The sequence below is a fragment of the Convolutriloba macropyga genome, chromosome 4, assembly GCF_964194025.1.
Source record: "Convolutriloba macropyga chromosome 4, txConMacr16.3, whole genome shotgun sequence".
Lineage (NCBI taxonomy): Eukaryota > Metazoa > Xenacoelomorpha > Acoela > Convolutidae > Convolutriloba > Convolutriloba macropyga.
In genome coordinates, this window is record NC_134471.1 from 57,206,497 (window position 1) to 57,233,369 (window position 26,873).

Genomic DNA, 26,873 nt, shown 5'->3' on the forward strand with positions numbered 1-26,873 from the left:
GTTTTTAATTGCTCTCAAACGAAGTTTGTAGCAATTATATTAGACCTGTTGGTCTTTTTTATGCGATTTTTCGCTTGACCGATTTTTCGTCTGACGCTTTTGAATTTTCGTCCTCAAAAACGGGATAACAGGTAGCGCCCAGCGGGCATTAAGTTTGCTTAGAGCCTTTCAGCTCACTAGCGTCCAAGTATGCGATTCAGAAACAGTTTTGGACTTATATTTATGATGTGAAGGGGGTTCTAAGAGGTGACTCCCCAATCAACCCACCTCCACCCAACCAAAGTTCTTGTAAATGAGATTTTCTCCCCTACCTTCAAGTATTGCAATTTTTTTTGCAATTTTCATCGCAAAAACTTTGATCAACTATGATCGTTGCTTTTTTTGCTAGAGAAAAGTTTACAGAATTGATGAAGGAAAAATTAGTTCTGGCATTTGTTACGCCCCAAATATCCAGAGTAAAATGTAATATAAAGTTAACATGCTCATCTTGAAAATGAATTTGAAATCATGTTTTGGAAAATTCCATGCTTCACATCACATCCGTTTTGATTTGAAAAAAGCAATAATTTGGCACATTTATGAAGCCTAAAATTTTTTTAAAAGTGAAAAATTGACGTTTTCATTTGTGCCGAGTTGGTTAAATTAACTGATAGTGTTGTTAGTTGATTCACTCCTTTAAGTTGGCTAGCTCTATGTAAGGGCACGATTTGCAAAGATATCTCTCAAACGATTTGTGATACCTTAATTTTTTTTGCTTCAAAAAACTGGGTTTCAAATCATCTTCGCTTTGAGAAGCAAATTTGCCCGACCGTTCTGTTTTGAGATGGTTACTGACTTGCATGCAATTTGGCGCTGATTTGAAAAAAGGCAGTTTCCTTTTGGACCACTGAATGCTTTTTTAAGCACTACATTTTGACAACTAAAAAATTTGTCCTGCCTCTGAAAATGGGTAAATTTGGAAACAGTCTAGGAGGATGGAAAAAACTCCAGCATGCTGCCAGCAAGTGCTTTGCTCCTGTTCCTTTGCGGCAATCAACAATAGGAACATCTTCAGAAGTACAAATTTGCCAGGTCGCTTTTTTCACAATACCATAAAAATCTGAAGGTATTGTCAAAAATTTTACAACTCTCGAAAAAATTATGTGTTCTTGTTATGCTGAATTGAAGCAGCACAATATATATCCAAATTTAACAAAGTAAGGCACAGTTTCTATAATTTTCTATGAAATAAGGGGAACTTATGAAAAAGTTGATCACAGATTTGTATACGTCAACTCCCCTACTAGGGGATAGTATTCACCTCTCCTGGACTTAAATTAAACAGATTAAGTTGGCAAGGTCCCAAAATGTGTTCAGGTCAAAATAGAAACAATTTACTTTTTTGTACTCTTCTAAGGGTAATTCTTTTTGAGTACTGCACATCATGAGTACCATTATAGCGATGAACTTGATAGAATGTTGAAAAACATAACCGATCGTCTACGTATTTGTTAGAAAAAAGTTCTAAAAAACCTAAGGGAATTGCTGAATGATTCCTAGAATTATATTCTAACTTCACACCAAAAGTTTTCTGTTTTATGAGGCACAAAGATGTTTGCAACATGAAAAATTGGCTGTAGAATTGATTTAACTTTGGTGCAAGCGAAAAATGTAATATCACGGTTGTTGCGTGGAATTGCATCTGCATTTTTGAAATAGTATGTTCAGTTATGTTGTTCAACTCCTACTGAGCAGTGGTTTTTTACAAAATAGAGTGCACGAAAAATTCGGGTCGCCTCCCTATTCGTATATTTACGGTATTTGGTGGTGTACGGCGGGTGGGTGGGGGGTTAGAGCTATTGAACGACACGACACTATTTAGAACTCATGACCCCATCTTCAATCAATGACAAGATAAGTGGGCTCGCGTGACATTATTAAACTGTGGTGATCAAAAGCAACCATAGTCTGACTGCTTTGAAAAATTTAAACGATCTCAATAACTACAGCGCTTAATCAATTGAGGTATAAAGGCTTTAAATGAACCGAAACTATTATTATGCAACTTTGGCTGTTCGATTTTAATCAAATATGCGAAAATTAGATGGCAAAACGAACCACGCATGCAGCCATGACATGAAGAATTTGCAATTATAACCCCAACACCTACAATCCAACTGAAATCATGGAATAACAAATCGTGCCGCACAGCTCATTTGTAAGCGTGGAATTGTGGCACATGAAAGACCATCAGGTGAAAATAACGTTTATATTATTTTAACGATTACACTGACACACGCACATGAAAACTAAAAAAGGCTTTGGAAATATCTTACGGGAGCTTCTTGAACAAAGAGCAATTTGAGTACTTTTGATGCTAATTTTGACCAGTGATTTGGTCCCAATTAGAAAAGGACGAATTTGACGTCACTATGTTTACTACCAATGACACGCAATTTTCCTCCGTCAGAACTCTTACCTCAAATCACAAGAGGCAATTAAGAACTGGTGGCTATTGATTGAAAAAGAACGCCCATAAGGAAAGTTTACAATTGAGATTATTTATTTCAGAATGGCAAGCCAAAATATGCACAGTAAACAGCACACTTATTGCACGGAATGGAAAGAGATAACGGAAAACATATTAGTAGTAAAAAGAACCGACTAGAGGAACAACGGGGGGGGGGGGGGGGACGGACACTTTTTGCAAAAAGTGTCCGTCCCCCCCCCCGTTGTTCCTCTAGTCAGTTCTTTTTACTACTCATATTTACATCAATTCATTAAGATTCATTAAGTAGTAAAAAGAACTGACTAGAGGAACAACGGGGGGGGGGGGGGACGGACACTTTTTGCAAAAAGTGTCCGTCCCCCCCCCCCCCCCCCGTTGTTGTTCCTCTAGTCAGTTCTTTTTACTACTCATATTTACATCAATTCATTAAGATTTACACTTTGAAACGCTAAATACAAATTTACAAAAAATTCACACTATTTACAAACCTGAACACATTAAGTCAGATGAATTAGAGGTCAAAAATATGCACATCGGTTATGGGGAACAAACCTTTATGAAAAATTAGACGCTCAACATTTGAATGGTTTTAATTCTTTAATTATAGCCATATTATAAATTCACAACTTTGTAAAAACCTTCAAACGCATGACGTCTCAGGACCATATCTCAGTCGTATGAGATTTATCTTTGATGTTGATAAATGCTTTATCAATTCCCGTCCTCTCAATGCTGCAATACAAACTGGTACCCCTGATATTAACGTACCTCTTATAATATTAAAATTGATAAGGTGCACTGAATTGATACGATATTTTGGTTGTCAGTAGAACATTGAAAAACTTGTCTTTTATTACCAATGACTCAAAAACCGGGAAGAGCGGGGCTAAAGTTAAATTGCTCTAATTTCACCCTATAAAAACCAAGCACCATCATTGCAAAAACACGCTCTAGTTTGTGCATACAGACTGTTGAAACAAGAATTTTTGTTCAAAGGTGCACGGAAATATTTCCCACGAACTATTCCACTGCTTGAAGTAATAAAGATAAGAGTAGATTGTTGTTATGAGATGGAGAACACGTGTATCTCTGCGTAGTCGTATGCTGACACTGCGAATGTGGCTCTGTCTAAGAAACAACAGCCAGTCAGAGTCATGTTCTCCATACAGTCCGAGTGCACTAAGTCCACCTATATAGTACAGTAAGTAAAAACAGTGTTTCAAGATAGCAATTGTGGCGGAAAAGTAAAATACCATTCTTCACTATTTGAAACATTCCTGTCTAAAAATCTTAAAATGTGAAGGTGGGGTCCCGCTTTTTAACCCATATTTGTTTAAAACCTCCCATTATTTCAACCCAATTATTTCACCCTTCATTCACACCAATTTTGATCTTTTATATAACGGGTACTATGAACATTCAAGACAAGAAATACTTTGGAGCATAGAAAGGAATTTCTGTATTTACAGTCAACCTAAAGGCAAGATAAAGGATACTATGCAGGGTTTATGGGGAAAAGTTTTGATAAAAAAGATTGCGGGTTGATCAACCGCAAATATATATACATACTATTGATAACCACGTGACAACACCGTACCAAGAAAGCTTAAGAAAAATAGTTAGAGGATGCTGCACCAATGTTTGCGCGAAAGAGTTTCAGAGATTTACTAACATCAAATTCATCTTCACTCCTGGCGTCTATTTTCCACACACGAAAGAAAGTGTCTTCACTTGCTGAGATCAACTGAAACAAATCAGTGGTTTATAAATAATCAGTGGTAAATAATCATAACCGACTAACGTTGGAAGAATGGCTCTCCAACATCTAGGGGGGGGGGGGGGACGGACACTTTTTGCAAAAAGTGTCCGTCCCCCCCCCCCCGTTGTTCCTCTAGTCAGTTCTTTTTACTACTCATATTTACATCAATTCATTAAGATTTACACTTTGAAACGCTAAATACAAATTTACAAAAAATTCACACTATTTACAAACCTGAACACATTAAGTCAGATGAATTAGAGGTCAAAAATATGCACATCGGTTATGAGGAACAAACCTTTATGAAAAATTAGACGCTCAACATTTGAATGGTTTTAATTCTTTAATTATAGCCATATTATAAATTCACAACTTTGTAAAAACCTTCAAACGCATGACGTCTCAGGACCATATCTCAGTCGTATGAGATTTATCTTTGATGTTGATAAATGCTTTATCAATTCCCGTCCTCTCAATGCTGCAATACAAACTGGTACCCCTGATATTAACGTACCTCTTATAATATTAAAATTGATAAGGTGCACTGAATTGATACGATATTTTGGTTGTCAGTAGAACATTGAAAAACTTGTCTTTTATTACCAATGACTCAAAAACCGGGAAGAGCGGGGCTAAAGTTAAATTGCTCTAATTTCACCCTATAAAAACCAAGCACCATCATTGCAAAAACACGCTCTAGTTTGTGCATACAGACTGTTGAAACAAGAATTTTTGTTCAAAGGTGCACGGAAATATTTCCCACGAACTATTCCACTGCTTGAAGTAATAAAGATAAGAGTAGATTGTTGTTATGAGATGGAGAACACGTGTATCTCTGCGTAGTCGTATGCTGACACTGCGAATGTGGCTCTGTCTAAGAAACAACAGCCAGTCAGAGTCATGTTCTCCATACAGTCCGAGTGCACTAAGTCCACCTATATAGTACAGTAAGTAAAAACAGTGTTTCAAGATAGCAATTGTGGCGGAAAAGTAAAATACCATTCTTCACTATTTGAAACATTCCTGTCTAAAAATCTTAAAATGTGAAGGTGGGGTCCCGCTTTTTAACCCATATTTGTTTAAAACCTCCCATTATTTCAACCCAATTATTTCACCCTTCATTCACACCAATTTTGATCTTTTATATAACGGGTACTATGAACATTCAAGACAAGAAATACTTTGGAGCATAGAAAGGAATTTCTGTATTTACAGTCAACCTAAAGGCAAGATAAAGGATACTATGCAGGGTTTATGGGGAAAAGTTTTGATAAAAAAGATTGCGGGTTGATCAACCGCAAATATATATACATACTATTGATAACCACGTGACAACACCGTACCAAGAAAGCTTAAGAAAAATAGTTAGAGGATGCTGCACCAATGTTTGCGCGAAAGAGTTTCAGAGATTTACTAACATCAAATTCATCTTCACTCCTGGCGTCTATTTTCCACACACGAAAGAAAGTGTCTTCACTTGCTGAGATCAACTGAAACAAATCAGTGGTTTATAAATAATCAGTGGTAAATAATCATAACCGACTAACGTTGGAAGAATGGCTCTCCAACATCTAGTGGGAGCTCTTAATCTATTACAGCCTGCTTCAGTCGGGGGGAGGGGGGACTAAAATCGCGAAAGGGGCTTCCTTATCTCTTCGAATTAAAATGAAGAAAAGTCAAGTTTAGAGTGATGAAGTTGTTTTTGAGAGTGAGGCAAGTCACGTCTGACCAAAAAACCTTTCCACGCAAATGAACATTAAACTAGTAATAGTTTAATGTTCATTTGCTCCAGTAAGAGTAACAAATGACGTCACGCACACACTTCAGTTGAAATTTCATGACTGAATTAAAGCAGATTTGAAGTGGTTGTGACGTCATATGGTCGTAACAAAAATCTTGACGACAAAATAAAAAACCAAGAGAATGCCAATAACAGCCCCAGCTACTGCTTCGCGGCTATTAATCACTAATAAAATTTAAAGTAAAAAATGACACTAATTTTGGTGCACCTTTCATTTGAATTTTATTAGTGAACTCCCGCCACTTGAGCTCAGCCGCTGATAATTGTTTGTGAATGACAGAGAAATTTAACACACGCAAAAAGTCAAGGGCGCAAAAGTCAAATCGGTCCAGCGAAAACTTTGCATAACATAGCCAGTAAAAACATAACCGGAACTATCAAAAATATCGAAAAAAGCATATCTATTTTACAAATATCGAAAAAGAAAAACAAAGCAATATATAGTTAGAAAAAAATCAACATAGCTGGCAGATTGCCAGAAAATAGCCGCAATTGATTCGTAGATCGGCAGTCTAAAAAAACAGTAAAAAAGACAGACCAAAAAAATTCGTCTTTTCATTGAGGGCTGATCTGTTATATTTTGATTGAAAATCTGTATAAGTTATTGCTGCCTCTATTAGCTGCTCTCTAATAACCTTCATTTAGAGTGACACACACCCATTTGACCTTATCTCTTTGAATTAAAGTAAATAAAAGTCAATTTCAAAGTGAGGAAGTCATTTTTGAGAGTGAGGTAAGTCAAGTGTGACCAAAATTTTAATCACGCACATGAACAAAAAAACTCGCTCCACTAAGAGCAAAAAATGACGTCACACATGCAATTCAGTTGAAATTGCATGAACGAATGAACAAAAAGTGGCTGTGACGTCATATGGTCGTAAAAAAAAATCATGACGACGAAATAAAAAAAAACCAAGAGAAGGCCAATAATAGCCCCAGCTATCGCTGTGCGGCTATTAATAGCTGGCAGATTGCCAGAAAATAGCCGCAATTGATTCGTAGATCGGCAGTCTAAAAAAAACAGTAAAAAAGACAGACCAAAAAAATTCGTCTTTTCATTGAGGGCTGATCTGTTATATTTTGATTGAAAATCTGTATAAGTTATTGCTGCCTCTATTAGCTGCTCTCTAATAACCTTCATTTAGAGTGACACACACCCATTTGACCTTATCTCTTTGAATTAAAGTAAATAAAAGTCAATTTCAAAGTGAGGAAGTCATTTTTGAGAGAGGTAAGTCACGTCTGACCAAAAAACCTTTTCACGCAAATGAACATTAAACTAGTAATAGTTTAATGTTCATTTGCTCCAGTAAGAGTAACAAATGACGTCACGCACACACTTCAGTTGAAATTTCATGACTGAATTAAAGCAGATTTGAAGTGGTTGTGACGTCATATGGTCGTAACAAAAATCTTGACGACAAAATAAAAAACCAAGAGAATGCCAATAACAGCCCCAGCTACTGCTTCGCGGCTATTAATCACTAATAAAATTTAAAGTAAAAAATGACACTAATTTTGGTGCACCTTTCATTTGAATTTTATTAGTGAACTCCCGCCACTTGAGCTCAGCCGCTGATAATTGTTTGTGAATGACAGAGAAATTTAACACACGCAAAAAGTCAAGGGCGCAAAAGTCAAATCGGTCCAGCGAAAACTTTGCATAACATAGCCAGTAAAAACATAACCGGAACTATCAAAAATATCGAAAAAAGCATATCTATTTTACAAATATCGAAAAAGAAAAACAAAGCAATATATAGTTAGAAAAAAATCAACATAGCTGGCAGATTGCCAGAAAATAGCCGCAATTGATTCGTAGATCGGCAGTCTAAAAAAAACAGTAAAAAAGACAGACCAAAAAAATTCGTCTTTTCATTGAGGGCTGATCTGTTATATTTTGATTGAAAATCTGTATAAGTTATTGCTGCCTCTATTAGCTGCTCTCTAATAACCTTCATTTAGAGTGACACACACCCATTTGACCTTATCTCTTTGAATTAAAGTAAATAAAAGTCAATTTCAAAGTGAGGAAGTCATTTTTGAGAGTGAGGTAAGTCAAGTGTGACCAAAATTTTAATCACGCACATGAACAAAAAAACTCGCTCCACTAAGAGCAAAAAATGACGTCACACATGCAATTCAGTTGAAATTGCATGAACGAATGAACAAAAAGTGGCTGTGACGTCATATGGTCGTAAAAAAAATCATGACGACGAAATAAAAAAAAACCAAGAGAAGGCCAATAATAGCCCCAGCTATCGCTGTGCGGCTATTAATAGCTGGCAGATTGCCAGAAAATAGCCGCAATTGATTCGTAGATCGGCAGTCTAAAAAAACAGTAAAAAAGACAGACCAAAAAAATTCGTCTTTTCATTGAGGGCTGATCTGTTATATTTTGATTGAAAATCTGTATAAGTTATTGCTGCCTCTATTAGCTGCTCTCTAATAACCTTCATTTAGAGTGACACACACCCATTTGACCTTATCTCTTTGAATTAAAGTAAATAAAACTCAATTTCAAAGTGAGGAAGTCATTTTTGAGAGCGAGGTAAGTCAAGTGTGACCAAAATTTTAATCACGCACATGAACAAAAAAACTCGCTCCACTAAGAGCGAAAAATGACGTCACACATGCAATTCAGTTGAAATTGCATGAACGAATGAACAAAAAGTGGCTGTGACGTCATATGGTCGTAACAAAAATCATGACGACGAAATAAAAAAAAAACCAAGAGAAGGCCAATAATAGCCCCAGCTATCGCTGTGCGGCTATTAATAACCAAATAAACGTCGGAAGAATTGCTCTCTAACGACTAGTGAGAGCTCTAATCAATTGCAGCCTGCTTCAGTCGGGGGGGGGGAGTGGAAGGGGAGCCTAAATGGGACTAAGAAGTTCAATATTGGGCTTCAAATAAGCGCATTAGAGGTTAACATATACCACTATTAAAATTTAAAATAAAAAATGGCACCAGTTTCGGCGCACTTTTCATTTGACTTTTAGTATTAAATTGCCGCCAATTGAGTTAGGCTGCTTGAAATTGTGACTGAGAGAGAATTTTAGATCACGCGAAACGCAGTCAAGGGCGTAAAAGTCACTCGAAAAGTCAAAATTGTCAAGCGAAAATTTTGTTTAAAAAAGACACACACGTTTACAATAATTGCTATGAACTTTGTTCAAGAGCAATTAAACAATTTTTAGCTGAGAATGTGGTCAGTGGGGAACTGTAGATAAGAGGTGGGGGCTATCTAGTTAGAGGGGGTAGGTTGTTGCGAATAATTTCACGACCTTTTCACCTTTAGTGTTATCAGCAGTTCCAAATTTCTATGTTAGTAATGTGTTAGAAAATAAACTACTGTTGAAATGGCTTACAACAGAACTCAATGTTTGAAAACAAAAATGAAACTTGCGTCAGCTAAAAAACCTGATGAATATCAATAATCCCCTTCGAGTCGTAAAAACCTGTAGAATCTCGATACTACTCGTTGAGCCGTAAAACCGTGTAGAATACCAATACTATATGTGGAGTCGTAAAGACAAAGACGTTAACAATATTTGTTTCAAATTTCGTTCCAGAGCAATTAAACGGAACAACACGAAGATATCTAAATTTTATTTATTCTAATTTTGCTGAATCATCATCTGTGGGTTCCGTTTAATTAAAGATTACTTACCATAATTTGAAAATAATTTCACAAGTTTCTGTCCCCCTAAAATTCGAAAAGACAGTTTTAATAGTGACACCGGCGTTTGTCCATTCAAAATTGCTGAAAACCAGTAAAATCTACACAATTTTACAGGTATTAACACAGGAAAAGCAAATTATATCCACAATATTGGTAAAATTTGCCTATCATGATTTAGGCACACCTTTGAACTGTTTTGAGAACAGCAATGTTCAAACATAGCCGGCAGATTGCCGGAAAATAGCCGCGATAGACGCTCGTGGCCTTCCATGAATTGAAACACCTAAAAAAATAAGATAGACAGATCGACCACCAGTCCTTTAATAGACCACAAGACTTTTTGGGTTAGCTTCGGACTGTCAATTTTTTGACACATACGTTCTATAAGGAAAAAGCCCTTAAATAGCTATTTCAAAATTGATATTCGAAATCAAAAACTCAAGACTAATAATCACGAATTAGGGCATACAAGATTGGCACTACTTAGATGCACACTATTAACTAGTAAATCTTCATAAAAAATTAAAGTTCCGTGAGTTCAGAAGTCATTTTTTTGAGTGAAGTAAGTCACGCAATTGACCTAAAAGCAGAAACGACGTCACGTACATAATTTTTAACTGCAAAGCAATAGAAGTCACTGAAGTCAATTCCAAGAAGTCAATTCCAAGAAGTCAGGTGGTAAGAATCATCGATGGAGACGACGAATTAAAAAAAAAAACCACGATGTCCCCAATAATAGCCGCTATCGCTTCGCGGCTATTAATAAAGATGTTTCGAGCCTTTCAGTCGCCAAAAAAACACAATTGTAAATTGTCTTCAGATTGTCTTTCAAAACCAATTTACACAAGAACAATTGGTGCAGCCCAGACAATTAACTTTATCAACACAGATGGAAGATAGCCGGAAAAGCTACAAAACTGACTTGCGCGCTGTAGAATATAGCCCTCAGATTGCCGAAAATAGCCGCGACAGACGATTTTGGCCTTCCATGAATGGAAACAACTAAAGAAATAAGATAGACAGATCGACCACCGGTCCTTTAATAGACCACTAGACCTTTTCGGGCTGCCAATTTTATGACACATACGGTCTATAAGGAAAAAGCCCTAAAAGAGCTTTTTCAAAATTGATATGCGAAATCAAAAACTCAAGACTAATTATCAAGAATTAGGGCATGTAAGTTTGGCACTACTTAGATGCACTCTATTAACTAGTAAATGTTCATAAAATTCACAAAAGTTCCATAAGTGAGTTCAGAAGTAATTTTTTTGAGTGAGGTAAGTCACACAATTGACCTAAAAGCAGAAATGACGTCACGTACACAAATTTTAACTGCAAAGCAGTATAAGTCACTGATGTCATTGAAAAAGTCAATTCCAAGTCAGGTCGTAAGAATCATTGATGGAGACGACAAATTAAAAACATAGCGGGACAAGTCCTGAAATACAATTCAAAGAATTGAATGAAAAACTCAGATATACTCTACCTGACCAGCAGATCAATTGAACAATGCCAGCCAGAACACAAACTAAATAATCAAAAAATTGAGAAACTAAAAGAATCAAAACTAAAAATATACTCATTGCTAAAACTCTTGAAATTTTAAACCTAAGCAAAATTTTTCCCTTTACAAATACCTACTTCAAAAATATTTTCAAAACCAATTTCTGTTTCTGAAATCGGTCCTTTATTATATCTGCAAGACCTGGAAAATATTCATTGGCCCTTGAAGATCTATTATCTCGAAAATGAACAAAAAATTTAGAAAATCAATCGCAAATTATAAGGAAATGTTCCTAAAAATTGTGATATAAATATAATCAGATTCATTTCTGTGTCTCTAGAGGCTATCCAGTAACCCAATTCCAAGCGTTAAAAAACTCATCGTCTCATAGAACGATAGGCAATAATTTTTACAAAAAATTCAAACTTCAAAATTCGTTCTATTAAAATGTTGAAAGCCATTCAATTGCCCCCTAGCAACTATTTAATAACATACTATCAAACCCTGGATGAGATTACCTGGCTACCGAGGCAAGAAAAAATAAATTAAATAACTGTTCTGAAAAAATTGAAAAAAAATTGCAAATTCCATCCAAAAACTTCTAAAAGTCGAAAGGTTAAATTGTTGAAAACAAATCCATTGGAAAACTATGCAGTAACTTTTGCATACGCTGACAAAAATTATACAAACAATCAGGTGACCGGACAATAGATCGAAAGGAAAACAGAAAAATCGGGACAGATCGAAAATTAATCTCGAGCCTTGAAATTAAGCATGAGCCATGGCCTATGCCTTAGCGGCCCGTGGGACAAATCAGAACCCAAAAAAAATATCACAACAGAACATATGTTATATGCTGTGTAATAAATGAGCTCTCAAATCTGATTGACCAATACGCAACTTGAATAATTTAATTTTCGATCTATTGTCCCAATTTTCGCTTTCGATCTGTTATCTTTCGATCTATAGTTTTAGCACCAAAAAATCAACACATTATTTCTCATTCAAACAGGATATCAACTTAATTCGAGCGGCAACTACGTTGTCATTAGAGCTTATTTTACAATAGCAAGATTTGGAGTGAAAAACAAAACAAATTTTTGCGCACGGTTAGGCAAAAGTCAACAAGTTAGGGGCGAAAAAGCCGTCGCTCAAGCGCACGAAAGAATATTGAAGAACAAAAAGGGTTATGCAAAAATTTTGAGTCATAAATATACACACGCGACTACAATTATTGCTCTGAACTTCCTTCGAGAGCAATGAAACAACTAAAGCACAAGTCATTACTAATTCAATATTTTCTCGCCTTTTGTACTCATTAGCAACTAATTGCAACACCAGAGCATTTCCCATGGCCTTGAAATTTAGGTTATAGATCAATATAACTCTCACGGCTTTTAGTAACCACTCAGGCTAGTTTTACGAAGTACAAAACAAACAGTTTCTCACGGTTAAATCTGGGGACATGTCCATGGCGGTGACAGCCTTGCAATGAGCGTCAATTTCTGCCCACATAGCACCCGACACTGCTGAGAATAGCCGGATCTTGCCAAATGCGAATCCTCCAGCCACCACGTGTCCTCTCAGTCGCACAGAGTTGCAAGGATCGCTGCCAAGTAAAATTTGATTAACGCAACATCGCCCAAAAAGTCTGTTCATTTTTTTCAAAATTATTGAGTAATGATGTCTAGCGCAAGCAAGTTCTATAGATCAAAAACAGATTAAACTTAAAACATAGCCGAGAGATTGCCGGAAACAGCTACTGTTGACGCACATCGGATTTGAAACAAAAAGAGATCAAAATTGAAAGAACTTTTTCCCATGTTTTAAAAAGTTCTAATTCGGTGTGCCGTTTTAGTTAGATTCTAAAACTATACCCAATTCAGCTTCTAAACTGAAATCTATTAAGCTTAATCCTAATCTCAGCCAGCGATGTCTAATGAATTTTCAAAGCCTAATGCACTATGACTTAATGACGGCTTTATCGGTTTATCCAGATTCCTTTGATTTTGCTCTTTTGACTTTGACCATATTCACTAAATTGCGTAATTCAATCCGTGAAAGAACTTGAAATCCACTCAGTTGAAACAATGAGGCAAGTCACAGAGGTCAAGCGTGAAAACAGTTGCTTATCTAAAACGAAGAACGTGATCAAAAGGTAAAACGAATTTAAAAAACATCGCAGATCCCGAAACAAGTCCTGATACAATTCAAAAAATTCTCATTGACTTAAAACTTTAGACCTAGAATGGACTATGATGGATTGGAAAAAGCATTTTAAAAAAAAAACCGATATAAAACTGAAAACCCACTAAGTGAACTTTGCCGCATATGAACAAAAAACCACAAGCGAGAAAGCAAATTTCTGTTCAAACACCCTTTTCTCTCTGCTCTAAAATTAGAGAGAAAAATTTCACGCCGCAAAACCACTCGCTTTTTCGCCCCACTTCTTGTTTCGGCGTGACCAAAATCATCACTTCAATTTGACTTCCAAAAATCATGAAAATGTGTGAACAGATCAGCACAACAAAACAGTTCAATTCTTTGAACTGTAAAAAAACGATAGCGCCTAAATTATAGCCTAAATGCCTGCTTAAGATGAAGTGAACAAAATGCTGTTCCAATCCACCAACATTGTCTAGGCTCAAGTCTGAACGATTTATTAGCAAGTAAGTTTAATCGTAGTAAAAACACAAAGCTAATATCGGAAACAGCCGGAAAACTGCCGTTACTTACTTATCCCACTGACTTATGTTGGGATTGAAACATAGAAACAAATTGCCGACGGCCTAAAATTTGTAAGTGTCCAAAAAGGTTTTAATTTTGTTCGCAATTTCATTAGATTAGATATATACGGTAAATATAGCCTCTAAATAAATAGAGATGATTATCAATATCAATACAATGATTAGCAATACTCAATACCAGTAAGCAGTATACTCTCAGAATAAAACGAATTTAAAAGCATGGACTTAATTTCAATCCAAAGAATTGAACTAACTAATGACCTGAACATTTTTCCAGCAATATTAAACTGGGTCAGTCAACAAATAATATGACTCTAACTGCTCAAAAGTAAACAAAAACATTCAATAACAATTTGAAAAGAAATAATTCTTCCAAAAACTAGTGCCGTGAAACTCATCGATAATGACAACACTCCATATAACTATTAACACTACGCATCCTTAGATTCCAAACAATAAAGTTGGTAAAAAATAGAATTTTTTTGAAAATAAGTGGCCTCAAAGTTAAAAAACAACTATATAACAAAAAATTAGCCACAGCATAGCGTACAAATTAAGGTGATTTGTAATTCTATTAGGTGAAAAAAAGGACAAACGGAACACCAAATAAAGGCAAAATTCACGAAAACAATTTAACTTCAAAAAGTTGAAGCCGATAAATAAAAAACATCCGCACTAGAAGGCAAATAAGAACCAAATATTAGTAAGACTAAGTAATAAGACAATAAGAAAATCAACAAAAACGGGCAGAACTCAAAAATCCACCAGAATTTCTTTTCAAGTGAATAGTGTTTAATTAATCAAAAAGAATGTTTTGAACTCAAGCGAATACTTAGATTCAATTGTACCTTATTAGCAACCAATAAGACGTATCGTAAACGGAATTAATTGATAAGACAAAATGCAAAACAAATACAGGAAAACTCAAAATTGACAGAGATTTTAGAATAAAAAATTTCAAGTATAAAAACCACCAGCCAAAATTTGACCAATTAAACATAACCGACTAAACGTCGGAACAATTGCTCTTGCACGACTAGTGGGAGCTCTAATAAATTGCAGCCTGCTTCAGTCGGGGGGGGGGGCTAAATGTGACTAAGAAGTTCTATATAGTGGGCTTCAAATAACCACATTAGAGGTTAACATATACCACTATTAAGATTTTAATTAAAAAATGACACCAGTTTCGGCGCACTTTTCATTTGACTTTTAGTATTAAATTGCCGCCAATTGAGTTCAGCTGCTTGAAATTATGATTGAGAGAGAATTTTAGATCACGCGAAATGCAAAAAGTCAAGGGCGTAAAAGTCACTCGAAAAGTCAAAATTGTCAAGCGAAAATTTTGCATAAAAAAAGACACACACGTTTACGATAATTGCTATGAACTACGTTCAAGAGCAATTAATTAGGCTCGTCCATGTCTTATTAGTAAAATATGATGCCTGCCCTTAATGCGACTAACTGATAAAAAAATGAAATGAACAACACATAAAGTCAAATTCCAAAAATTCGCTAACATTATTTTAAAACAAAGAGTTAAAGTCACAAGAAACACTTAGCTATGAGCTGAAATTAAATTCACTTATGCTTCATGGACAACCGATGAGAATTGCCATTAATGAGACTAATTGATAAAAGCAGGAATAATAAAAAACACGGTCAAACAAAAAACAATAATATTTTACAGCAGCGCATGGTTTTATAGCCACAAAAAGCATTAGCTGCCAGTTCCCGGATTCACGCAATTGCATATAGATCTGTATTACATTTTACCAGCTGTAAAGAGAAAGAACCTGAACCAACTAACGTTAATACTCCCGCCTGAATAAAATCATCACTTTAATTTGATTCTCATTGAGATTAAAAGTTGAAAGAAGGGAAAAAATCTTAAAAAATTGCCCAAAGAATCCAAAACCGACTCAAAGTCGACATCAATTAGGACCCAGCCAATTACTCAAAATTTGAAATGAGCCTAGAAAATAGTTTACGAATCTTTTTGCAACAGTAACGGAGGAAATACATGAATAAGCCAAAAAGGACGTCTGGAAAAATATCTGATAAAATTTCTTCAAAAGTTTTCACTCCGAAAGAACTACTGGCAAAAAAATGCACAGAAGTCTACCATTTGAAAAACAACAGAAACGGTACACACAGAAAACAGATGAAAGGGAAAGGAAAAAATAAAAAAAACTTACAAAAATCAAAGTTGAAAGGGTACCTCGGGACCAATTATTCTGGGAAACCTCAAACGTTTTTTCTTCTCGATTACTGATCTACCCAAAACCAGTCTCAAAAAAGTTAATGAACAATACGAAAATCAAAACATAGCCAGCAGATTGCCGGAATAGCTGCGAAAGAATAGACTTGCTAGCCGTAAAATACAGATAGAAACAGATTGGGAAAAAAAAAATCTCGACGCAGAGGTTCGAACCACCGACCCCCGGCGTAGGAACCGGCTGCATTAACCACTCGGCTACTAGATACATATGAACTGCTATATTACAACCAACTTCATTTTAGCAACAGACAAATTCGCAACGCTCAGTTTAGGTCACGCGAAAAGCAAGAAATCAAGCGTGAAAGAGTGACTGAAAACATGACGCGACAGAATGTCCTAGAACAAAATGTAAAACGAAAAAAAGCGTGAGACAACGAAAAAAAACAAGAGCACGGCAATATAGCTCCGCTCATCTTACAGCATCGCAGCTATAATAACAAAAATCGGAAAAGAAATTACAAACTTATATATTTTACTTCATTAAAAACTGTAATGTATAACCTTGAAGTGTCAACTCCTAATAGAGATACTCATCTAAAAGCTCTAGATTAAAAATTACACCACTTTCTTTAACAGAACAGCTCATAATTATCATCCATAAAATCAAAAGATTACCCAAACTAAATTCAAAAATAGCCGGCAGATTGCCGGAATAGCAGCGAAAGAATAGACCCGCGTGCCGTATAATAGAGATAGAAACAGAGACAGATCTAAATTGAAAAAAAATCGACGCTGCTCAAAAAAACTAGGCTAAAAACATTCAGCGATAAATTAATAAAGCTTGTTAAAATTCATTCCACAGAAGCCTCTTATTAGGGACCTTTACTGCACATAGGAGTTCCTTTGACCTTAAACAAATTCAAACAATACTTGTTTTAAAGTGCAAAAGTCATTTTATTGAGTGAGGTAAGTCACGTATGATCAAAATCTAATCACGCAAACAACTTAAAAACTTTCGCTAAAGCGAGTGAGAAATGACGTCACGCGCGCAAATGCCGTTAGTGAGAGGAAAAAGTCATTCAGAAAATTTGAATTTTTCAGCTTTGATGTGTGAACAAATTTAAAACAAAAGAGCGTCAGACGACGAAAAAAACATAGCAGGACAAGTCCTGGCGTACAATTCAAAGAATTTTCATTGACTAAACAGAAAACTAGACCTAGAGCTGACTATGAATGGATTGGAAAAACCATTTAGAAAAAAATCCGATCCAAAAAAATCGAAAAAAAAAAACAGTAAAAATCAAAGCGAAATCGCCGTGAACAAAAAACCACTAACGAGAAAGCGAATTTTTGTTCAAACACCGTTTTCTCACTATACTTTAAATTTAGAGCGCAAAAAAATTCACGCTGCAAAACCACTCGCTTTTTCGCTACACTTCCTGCTTCGGTGTGACCAAAATCACTACTCCAATTTGACTTCAAAAATGATGAAAATAAGTGAACAGATCTTAAAAAAAGACAGCGCCCCAATACAATTCAAATTCTTTAAAAACCAAGAGCACCGCAATATAGCTACGCTCAGCTTACAGCTTCGCAGCTATAATAAAAGAATTTCACAGATGCTAATTAAAAACAGCAAAAAATTGGCGAACAGTGCAGAATGGCAAAACATACCCGGCAGATTGCCGGAAAATAGCCGCCGTTGATTCCAATAAGCATGATTGGGATTGAAATAACAGATATTGAAAAAAAAAAGATTTTTGTACAAAAACAATTTTTAAGTCCGATTTTTGATGGCATTTCGTAGTTGAACATACTTCTGTTTCTTAGAGAGAGGCTACAGGGGCTCCTATCAATAACAATAAGCATAAGAGATGATAAATAAGACTTATAGGAACGACGTTCAAATAGCGGGCATCTAAAATTGGGCTTTATGGGTTTATCCCGTTTCTATTTCTGACATCCATTTTTGTACTAACTCTGTTCATTTTGAATTGATTTGCTGAGCAACTGATGTTCAAAATCACTTTTAGCAGAATGAGAGAAGAGAGCAACTAGCCTAGAGAAGTCAAAAAGATTTCACGCAAAATGTTGAAAAGGCGGCAAAATGAGGTAAAGCGAAACATTTTTTTATTCGACGAAGTAAAAAAAAAAATAGGAGCGCTATAATAGCCGGCTGAGAAGATGAGGGCGGCTATTAATTAGCTTTTAATGTAAATGCACCAAAATTCTAATATTTTGTCAGATGGTGAAAAATGCTTCCAAAAACAATATCATAGTTTAGATAATTGGGACAAACATCTGCATCCAGTAAATTAGAGTTCAAACTAACAAGTGCTTTGGATCAAAAAAGTTTGCTCGCTTAGCGAACATTTTTTACGCCTACTTTCCTTGCTCCTTCTCAGAACACTTAAAACACTAAAATGCACTCAAAATTCGATCTCTACTTCAGATTTTCTTCAGCAGATCGACCTAAGCACTTCATTCCACCTAAAGCTTTTGACTTCTTCTACAACACGTCATCTAAAAATAGAAGTCACTGATTAAAAAACAGCACCGGAAGACTCCGGAAAGGACTTGAAGTCAAACTTAACTTACTCCGGGATAAGAATCCTGGACATTGACCGCTAGGCTACACGGGCTATGAGCGGTCATCGCTCACAATCGGTTTTGTTTTGGCAACAGACTTAAATTTCTGAATGCTCATAATTGAATTCACTCAGCAAAAAAATCAAAAAGTGATGCTTGAAAAATCACACTAGAAGTGAAATCAAAAGAATGTTATAGAAGAAAACGGCCAAAAGAACAATGTGCATAAAAAGACACACAGGTATACAAAATTGCTCCAAACTTCATTCGAGAGCAACTAAGTACATTCAAAAGAGGACAAAATGTTTGGGGTCAATTTCAGCTTCCCAGAGCCCGGGTAGAAAAAAAATGTCGAGAACTTAGGTTGCAAAACGTATTCTGAAGATCATAAAAATGTACTGAAATTTTAAACAAAAGTCACTTCTAATCAAATTTATATGAAATGTCCATCAATTCAAACTCACTCTGAATATTTCTTTTTGCACGCAACTTGCAGATTCCCGTTCTTCCATACCACAATGTTTCCCTCTTCATCAGCTGATACAAATCTCCCCTCCCCTTTCTCCTCCTTTGCAGAATATAGATCAGTTATCGGGCATTTCTTGTGCTGGGGCGCCGAGAGTTTCCCATTCCTGAACTTCTTCCCAGATGAATTATCACCGGCGCCCGATTCTGATATGGGTGAGAACGTCAGAATGTCACCCCAAGAAGTTCCTAGTGACAAGATCCTTAAATCCATTCATCCATACTTCATAATTTACGGTAGTACACACTTTAAGTTACATCTTTTCGTGATCAGTTTCAATTGTAAGAATATATTTTACCAACTAAAATTGCCCCATAAAAGCTATGGGATAATTGAACAACGACTGGCTCGTGTTCTGTTCACTTTTTATTTAATTCATCAGTAAAGTGTCGCCGTCAATAAAGATCTGACAAATGCGAAGTTCGTGTCGAAGATGAGGAGATTAATTGGTCGTTTCCAATCACAAGCACTTAATTTCTGACACTTTTGTCATGCCTCGCATCAACTGCTTTACCTATTTAATCTTCTTTAATGTCATCAGCTCTGAGCTACAATACAGTTTGTTCAAACCTGCTCAAAAAACAAAGCCTTTATTTTCTGTGATAAATTAAATAGCAGGCCAATAATATCACCGAATAATAAACAACTCACCACAGAAACTTGAAAACATAGCTAAAAAGACTCAGCACAGTTTGGCAACAGGGGAGTCCCTTACCAATGCACAGAAGATTGCCATTGACAACTGTGATGCCTCGGGCGAAGTGAGAGAGAGTCTTCATACTCTGCTGCTCTTGCTCTTGGGCTCCACTGGGTCCAGATAGAGTTTTGCTCAATGATTGCCAGAACGCCTCCGTATTATGGGTATTATACAACTAAAACCATATTAACAACCCAAACTTATTGAGAAGACACAGAAAATCCCTTGAGTAACAAAAATTTTAAAAAACTGAAAAAGGTTAAATACATTCTAGTGTGATTCAAAACTCTACAAAATTGCCATTTAGTCCACCAATTTATGGCGTCACAGAATTTTGGCGCAGCATGCATTTTATTCTGGGATGAGACTCTCTAAAAATGAACCAACCTCGGGCAATATTAGCTTACTCTCATCTTGACAAATGTCAAATTAGTCGGACAAAATGGTAACCGCAAACGAGTGGAACATTGGTTCCGCAACGAGTTTAAAAATTGAAAAAAGCGGGACAATTCCTGAATTACATTACAAAAATAGCCCTTGATAGCATATCTTTAGCAATTTACAAAAAACGCAAAAATTAAAACACAAAAAATAAAAACAAAACAAAACACAAGAATTAAAAAAAACTTCTGCACACTTATAAAAAATAAGTGGTTCAACAGCCATTAAATCTAATAACATCATCTTCCATAGCCGTTTACAATAAGGTTCATTAAAAAGCAGTCACCAAATTTTGAGCTAACAAATGAATACTAAGTATAAGTACAAAAAATAGATTAGACAAATTGTAATAGTACAAATAGAGGAGGCGGGCAACATTCAAAAACTTTTTATTACAAAAATACAAATAGTTGCAAAATCAGCCATTTCAGCAAAAGGAAACCATAAGACAGATTCAGTTCTGTTACATCTAAAGACGATGAGACTTGTCAATACCGAGACTAAATGAGAACACAATTATAACAACAAACGGTAAAACTTAAAAGATTTATCACAATTTTCACCAGGAGGCTCGCCAATGTGCGATTGCACATTGTTCCCTCATTGCCTCAATTGTCTGCCAATTGGAACAGAGATTAACAGCCTCTAAGGATAAAGAAGTAGTTCAAATTCTGTTATTTGAACTTTGATAGATTCTTAGAAACCTTAGAAGTTCAAACTGTAAAATCTATCAAGCTACAACTACACTATTATTCAGCACGCTTGATCACTTATTATTTTTGATTAAACTTTAAAATCTTATTTTAGACGTAAAAGTGAAGGCAGAAGTAAAAAGAAAGGACCTCTGCACTCAATTATAAATCTAAAACGAGAATAAAACTCAAATAGAGGGAACCCAACCTAGCTAATCATAAGCTATGTCGAGAATGAGGTAATCCAACATTGCCCTTGTGCTGAACCACACGCTTCTACCAATTTAGTTATCAAACTTCATTACCCAGATATGATAAAACAGAAAAAAAAATCTTAATATTTTTTGGTATTAAATGTTGTATTAATTGAAAATACAACCTCAAAAAATATTTCAAAAACTAAGGCTACCAAAAACAAGCACACATTGAGCTAACAAATGAATACTAAGTATAAGTACAAAAAATAAGAGATTAGACAAATTGTAATAGTACAAATAGAGGAGGCAGGCAACATTCAAAAACTTTTTATTACAAAAATACAAATAGTTGCAAAATCAGCCATTTCAGCAAAAGGAAACCATAAGACAGATTCAGTTCTGTTACATCTAAAGACGATGAGACTTGTCAATACCGAGACTAAATGAGAACACAATTTCAACAACAAACGGTAGAAGTTAAAAGATTAATTACAATTTTCACCAGGAGGCTCGCCAATGTGCGATGGCACATTGTTCCCTCATTGCCTCAATTGACTGCCAATTGGAACAGAGATTAACAGCCTCTAAGGATAAAGAAGTAGTTCAAATTCTGTTATTTGAACTTTGATAGATTCTTAGAATACATAGAAGTTCAAACTGTAAAATCTATCAAGTTACAACTACACTATTATTCAGCATGCTTGATCACTTATTATTTTTGTTTAAACTTTAAAATCTCATTTTAGACGTAAAAGTGAGGGCAGAAGTAAAAAGAAATGACCTTTGCACTCAATTATAAATCTAAAACGAGAATGAAAACTCAAATAGAGGGAACTCAACCTAGATAATCATAAACTATGTCGAGAATGAGGTAATCCAAGATTGCCCTTGTGCTGTACACGCTTCTACCAATTTAGTTAGCAAATTTCATTAGCCAGATATGATAAAACAGAAAAAAATCTTAATATTTTTGGTATTAAATGTTGTATTAATTGAAAATACAACCTCAAAAAAAATTTCAAAAACTAATGCTACCAAAAACAAGCACACAGTGAGCTAACAAATGAATACTAAGTATAAGTACAAAAAATAAGAGATTAGACAAATTGTAATAGTACAAATAGAGGAGGCAGGCAACATTCAAAAACTTTTTATTACAAAAATACAAATAGTTGCAAAATCAGCCCTTTCAGCAAAAGGAAACCATAAGACAGATTCAGTTCTGATACATCTAAAGACGATGAGACTTGTCAATACCCAGACTAAATGAGAACACAATTATAACAACAAACGGTAAAACTAAAAAGATTAATTACAATTTTCACCAAGAGGCTCGCCAATGTGCGATGGCACATTGTTCCCTCATTGCCTCAATTGTCTGCCAATTGCAACAGAGATTAACAGCCTCTAAGGATAAAGAAGTAGTTCAAATTCTGTTATTTGAACTTTGATAGATTCTTAGAAACCTTAGAAGTTCAAACTGTAAAATCTATTAAGTTACAACTACACTATTATTCAGCATGCTTGATCACTTATTATTTTTGATTAAACTTTAAAATCTCATTTTAGACGTAAAGTGAGGGCAGAAGTAAAAAGAAATGACCTCTGCACTCAATTATAAATCTAAAACAAGAATGAAAGCTCAAATAGAGGGAACCCAACCTAGATAATCATAAGCTATGTCGAAAATGAGGTAATCCAAGATTGCCCTTGTGCTGTACACGCTTCTACCAATTTAGTTAATCAAATTTCATTACCCAGATATGATAAAACAGAAAAAAAATCTTAATATTTTTTGGTATTAAATGTTGTATTAATTGAAAATGCAACCTCAAAAAATATTTCAAAAACTAATGCTACCAAAAACAAGCACACATTGAGCTAACAAATGAATACTAAGTATAAGTACAAAAAATAAGAGATTAGACAAATTGTAATAGTACAAATAGAGGAGGCAGGCAACATTCAAAAACTTTTTATTACAAAAATACAAATAGTTGCAAAATCAGCCCTTTCAGCAAAGGGAAACCATAAGACAGATTCAGTTCTGATACATCTAAAGACGATGAGACTTGTCAATACCCAGACTAAATGAGAACACAATTATAACAACAAACGGTAAAACTAAAAAGATTAATCACAATTTTCACCAAGAGGCTCGCCAATGTGCGATGGCACATTGTTCCCTAATTGCCTCAATTGTCTGCCAATTGGAACAGAGATTAACAGCCTCTAAGGATAAAGAAGTAGTTCAAATTCTGTTATTTGAACTTTGATAGATTCTTAGAAACGTTAGAAGTTCAAACTGTAAAACCTATTAAGTTACAACTACACTATTATTCAGCATGCTTGATCACTTATTATTTTTGATTAAACTTTAAAATCTCATTTTAGGCGTAAAGTGAGGGCAGAAGTGAAAAGAAATGACCTCTGCGCTCAATTATAAATCTAAAACGAGAATGAAAGCTCAAATAGAGGGAACCCAACCTAGATATTCATAAGCAATGTCGAGAATGAGGTAATCCAAGATTGCCCTTGTCTTCGAGCGGTTGGCTTCGTCAGCAGCTAGCCACGGTTTAGTGAGGCTAGCTTTATGTTAAATTAAGGGGCGTAAAGTGAGCGCAGCGGGGGGTGCAAAAGCGGAATGAGGGACTGATGATGGGGCGGTGGGTGGTTGGGGTGTGGGAAAAACTTCTAAGAAACACCTTTCAAACCATAAGTACAAGTCTCCAAAACAGTTACTGTTAATCGCATAGTTGACGACTGGTGGGCTAAACGGTTCTAAGAGAATTTAATGCAAACTGGGCGCTACATTCTATCACGTTTCTGAAGACAAAAGTCAATGGGTCAGACGAAAAACCGGCCTAGCGAAAAATTGCATAAGAGTCAAACAGGATTAATATATTTGCATAAACTTACTTTTGAGAGCAATTAACAGTGATTTCCTTAAAAGTGCCTGTCAAGTCATTTATGATAAAAAACATTTCCATTATAACTCATTGTTAATGAGGATCAGAGATGATGACACTACGCCATATAACAGCAGCTGAAGTGCGGCATCAACAAAAATATTATATATATATATATATATATATATATATATATATATATATATATATATATATATATATATGATAGTGAGATAGAGAGAGAGAGAGAGAGACAGACAGAAAAAGAGATAGGAATATTTAGCAAGATGGGATTCGACTCTGCAACGTATATTTTCTAGCCTTGTTAGTAAATAAATCATATAGAAAAAAAATTAAAAAGGCAAAATTAACAAAAAGTTTTCAACTTTGCAGTAAAAAAGTTCAAAAACAATTTCTGTCTCCAAAGCTCTGACAATCAACTCATCTCCGAGACTTAAAAACTTTCGTTGGCAAGTAATGGTCGTCATACTCAGACAAGGACAAAAAATATTGAAACATTTTGGAAAAAATAGCAAATTTTAACGAAATCTTGCTGAAATTCAAGATATTAATATCTTAAGAACCATTTCATTGTCTCAAGAGATTATCCAGTATCCCTGCTTCAAGCCTGAAATAGATTCACCGGCTCATAAAGATCCATACACTTGGAACACTTCTAAAAAATTTCCGCATATTTGAAAAATTTAAATGTTTAATTACTAAAACTGGAGTCATAGAAAATCAAAAACCTTGTGCCGGAAAAAAATCAGAAACATGAAAAAATTGCGCATAATTTAAAAAAATGTTTACATTCGTGATATTAAAATCTTCAAAAACATTCCATTTCATCTATAAACTATGCAGCAACATATTATTAAACCCTAGACGAAGTTCAGTGGCTCTTGAGGAACCTGAAAAAATACACAAATTTCAAAAATTAAAATTGCAAGTTTTTTTTAAAAAATTGCTAAAACTTGTGATACTAAAAAGCTGAAAGATAATCCATGACCAGCAAAAATTTTCCAGCAATTTATTATCAAACCTTAACGGAGGTTTTCTGCCGCTTGAGGCTCAAAAAAAACCTGAATAATGCCTATAAATGTAAAAAAAAATTGGAAAAAAAATGGTAAAAATTGCCAAAAAATGCTAAAATTCGTGATGTTCAAATCCTGCAAGACATTCCAATACACATAGAAGTTATATATAGAATTAATGTGCTTTCAAACCCTACATGAGGTTTCTTCGCTCTTGAGACTGAAAAGCTTAAAAAAACGACAAAAATTTTCAAAAAACTTTAATAAAGCAAGTTTAATCGAAAAATTGCTAAAATTTGCGACATTAAATAGTTGAAAAGCAATTCCATGGCCAAAAAAACTTTTCCAGTAAATTTTTTAGGAGGTTTTCTGGCCCCTACGTCTGGAAAGACCTGCATAAGGAAAAATAAATGTAAAAAAAATTGAAAAAATTTGCAGGTTTTGTCAAAAACATGCCAAAATTCGTGATGTTAAAATGTTGAAACCATTCCGTCACCACTGGAAACTATGCAGTAACTTTTTATTAAAACCAAGAGGAGGTTCCTTGACACCTAGGGCTGATAAAAATCAAAAAATGTCAAAATTTTCAAAAAGCTTGAAAAAATTACAAAATAGTATAAATTTGCGTGTTTTTAGCGAGTGGCTGTTCCTCAGTAGCAAGAAGCGCGGGGGGTGCACCGAGGGCGGATGGGGGGGGAGGGGTGGGTCAAGAGTGGGGTTGGGGGTATCAGCGCGGGGGGTTGGGGCAAAAGTGAGGGGGGTCGACAGTGGAGGGGTCTTCAACCTCTAAGAACCGCCCTTAGCACCGTAAGTATAAGTCTCCAAAACAGTTTGAGTTGAAACAGAGCTAAAGGGCTCTAAGAGCACTTAATGGTCGCTGAGCGCTAACAGTTTATCCCGTTTTTGAGGAGGAAAAGTCAAAAGCGTCAGACGAAAAATCGGTCAAGCGAAAGATCGCTTTAAAAAAGACTGACAGGACTAATATAATTGTCACAAACTTCGTTTGAGAGCAATTAAAAATAAGACGGGCAAATTTTGAAAATTCACTAAATTTCGCAGAAAGCAGTCATTTTCAAAGTCATTAAAAACATTTAGTGGGCCATTGAAGAATTCAAACATTTAAAAATATGCACTGTTAAAACACATGAATAACATTTATCAGCGCTCAAAAAACGTGAAAACGTAAACAGAAGAGGAAGTGAAAACAGAAATAAAATTACTGCACTTGGACATAAAACCAACTCTTGAAAAACTAAAAAAAAAAACTCGTTCAAATACAATTGCCTGGCTCCAACATAAAAGTTCACGCCTTAATAAAAATTACTCGCTTTTCCGCTTTCTTCAATACTTTGGCTTGATTAGAATCGCGAATTCTCTGAGACTTTGATCAATCCACTTCGGCTTCAGAAATGTACGCACGGATCTTTTAAAAGCGCCCCAACACAATCGAATTGTTTCCGCCTCTTTACTACTCCAGAGAGTATAATCACCACTCAAATTTGACTTCTCACTGGCAAGAAAAAGTCGAAGTGTGAATAGATCTTAAAGAAATATCAGCGCCTCAATGCAATTCAACCTCTGTGAG

General features: G+C 35.3%; 1 protein-coding gene across 1 annotated transcript in view; it reads right to left on the reverse strand.

Annotated features, from left to right (window-relative positions):
- Positions 1-4,725: 4,725 nt before the first annotated feature.
- Positions 4,726-26,873, reverse strand: part of LOC142338549 (WD repeat domain 54-like) — a 49,043-nt gene continuing 26,895 nt past the window's right edge. Inside the window, exons 4-8 of the mRNA XM_075388339.1 lie at positions 20,034-20,190; positions 19,257-19,506; positions 12,688-12,847; positions 5,666-5,737; positions 4,726-5,182 (exon numbers count right to left, since the gene is read on the reverse strand). Coding sequence (XP_075244454.1) covers positions 5,057-5,182; positions 5,666-5,737; positions 12,688-12,847; positions 19,257-19,506; positions 20,034-20,190 — 765 coding nt within the window. The 3' untranslated portion in view covers positions 4,726-5,056. The remainder of the gene's footprint in view (positions 5,183-5,665; positions 5,738-12,687; positions 12,848-19,256; positions 19,507-20,033; positions 20,191-26,873) is intronic.